Below are 2,142 nucleotides of genomic sequence, written 5' to 3'. Positions count from 1 at the left end.
GGGGGGCTGTGCACAGGCAGCTGCCAGGAGCCCTCGGTGTCCCTGGCTGCGAGGGGAGAGCTGAGATCCTCCTCAGGAACGATGAGACGGGGTGAGGGCTTTGGAGATTGCACTTTCAAACTGGATTCCTCTGCTCTCATCAGCATCCAGGTTCTTCTCCAAGACACATCTGAGTGGCTCTTGTCCTCCAGCTGAAGGAGCTGCCAGCAGGGGCAGCTGAACCCAAGGCTGGTGGACAGACTAATTGTTCTCCCTCTACACTGAAGGACAGTCGTTTGGCCTCTCAGGACCAATGAGGTTTCACTAGCAGTGCAGCAGAACTGGTGCTGCCCAAAGCCCTTCTGAAGAGTGGTTGGGCAACCAGAACAAAATAGAGACACCAAAATGCCCCAGCTCTGCTCAGCTGTCCAGGGATTGGCGAGCGACAACACTGCAGAGCTTTTGGATATCCCATTGGATTTCATCTGAGACCAGCCCGTGTCCCTATTTCCCCGTTGCTGTGGGACAGGACTGAGACCTGCAGAGCCTCTAGTAGAGCCCCTGCTCCCAGTGACACCCTCAGCCAGCGCCAAACAGAGGTGGTGAAAGGGACCTGCAAAAGCTCTTCCTATAAGAAGAGAGGCAGCTCTAAGGGGGTTTCTATGGGATTTGTGATTTGCTTAGAGAAGTTTCCTCTAACTTGTCACTGTCCTTTTCTTCATGGAAAGGTCCCAGAGAGGCAGCTCTAAGGGGGTTTCTATGGGATTTGTGATTTGCTTAGAGAAGTTTCCTCTAACTTGTCACTGTCCTTTTCTTCATGGAAAGGTCCCTGTGCCCAGAGGCAGCAAATGTCCAACAGCAGCTTCATCAGTGAGTTCCTCCTCCTCGCCTTCACAGACAGACGGGAGCTGCAGCTCTTGCACTTTGGGCTCTTCCTGGGCATCTACCTGGCTGCCCTCCTGGGCAAAGGCCTCATCATCACCACCATAGCCTGGGACCACCACCTCCACACCCCCATGTACTTCTTCCTCCTCAACCTTGCCCTCCTTGACCTCGGATCTGTCTCCACCACTGTCCCCAAAGCCATGGCCAAGTCTCTCTCAGATACCAGGGGCATCTCCCTCCTTGGCTGTGGTGCACAAGTTTTTCTACTTGTCTTTTTTCTTTCAGTAGAGTTTTCTCTCCTCATCATCATGGCCTACAATTGCTACGTTGCCATCTGCAAGCCCCTGCACTACAGGACCCTCCTGGGCAGCAGAGCTTGTGTCAACATGGCAGCAGCTGCCTGGGCCACTGGGTTCCTCCATGCCCTGACGCACATGGCCCATACATTTTCTCTGCCCCTCTGCCGGGGCAATGCCCTCGACCCGTTCTTCTGTGAAATCCCCCAGATCCTCAAGCTCTCCTGCTCACAATCCTACCTCAGGGAACTTGGGCTTGTGGTAGTTAGTATCAGTTTAGCATTTGGCTCTTTTGTTTTCATTGTGTTGTCCGACGTGGAGATCTTCAGGGCAGTGCTGAGGACTTCCTTGGAGCAAGGGCGGCACAAAGCCTTTTCCACCTGCCTCCCTCACCTGGCTGTGGGCTCCATTTTTTTGATCACTGCCATGTTCAGCAACCTAAAGCCTCCCTCCATCTCCTCCCCTTTGCTGAACCTGGTGGTGTCAGTTCTGTACTTGATATTGCCTCCAACACTGAATCCCCTCATCTACAGCCTGAGGAACCAGGAGCTCAAGGATGCTCTCAGGAAGCTGATCACTGGATGTTTTCCAGAACCATTAAACTGTCCATCTTCTTCTCTAGTGCAGTTCTTATGTTGCAGGGCCAGCCTATCTTAAGGATTTTCTGTTGGTGGTTTTTCACTTTCAATACTGTTGTGACCCTCTTACTAATTCACTCTCTACTTCTCTTTTCTGACTGAGTAGGTGTGTAAATGAGGAACTGTGCCCTCCGTGTTTATTTTGAACAAAATAAAGGACCCTGCAGTGACTTGTTTGCTTGAGGTCCTTCCTGTGAGCCCTTCTGTGGAGCTGCAGGGGCAGTGCCTATGTGCAGAGGTGGAGGAGTAAAGAGTCCCTGCACAGCAGCTCTGCCAGGGAGCACCAGTGCTTGCTCTGCCCTGAGCGGCTCTTTCTTCACTTCCAGGCTCTCCTCCTGAGCCCT

At 52.7% G+C, this 2,142-nt stretch overlaps 1 protein-coding gene across 1 annotated transcript; it reads left to right on the top strand.

The window, feature by feature from the left end:
• Window positions 1–827: 827 nt before the first annotated feature.
• On the top strand, window positions 828–1,817 carry LOC103770108 (olfactory receptor 14A16-like). Its single transcript, XM_008937359.1, has one exon. The coding sequence runs from the start codon at window positions 828–830 to the stop codon at window positions 1,815–1,817; it is 990 nt and encodes a 329-aa protein (XP_008935607.1).
• The last annotated feature ends 325 nt before the right edge of the window (window positions 1,818–2,142 follow it).

This window comes from Merops nubicus, unplaced genomic scaffold (assembly GCF_000691845.1).
Source record: "Merops nubicus isolate BGI_N331 unplaced genomic scaffold, ASM69184v1 scaffold3643, whole genome shotgun sequence".
Lineage (NCBI taxonomy): Eukaryota > Metazoa > Chordata > Aves > Coraciiformes > Meropidae > Merops > Merops nubicus.
Note: the sequence above shows the minus strand (reverse complement) of the source record. Positions and strands in the feature narration are given on the sequence as shown.

Excerpts from the sequence above, each read along its gene's own strand:
- LOC103770108 (XM_008937359.1), top strand. The coding sequence starts at position 828 with ATGTCCAACAGCAGCTTCATCAGTGAGTTCCTCCTCCTCGCCTTCACA.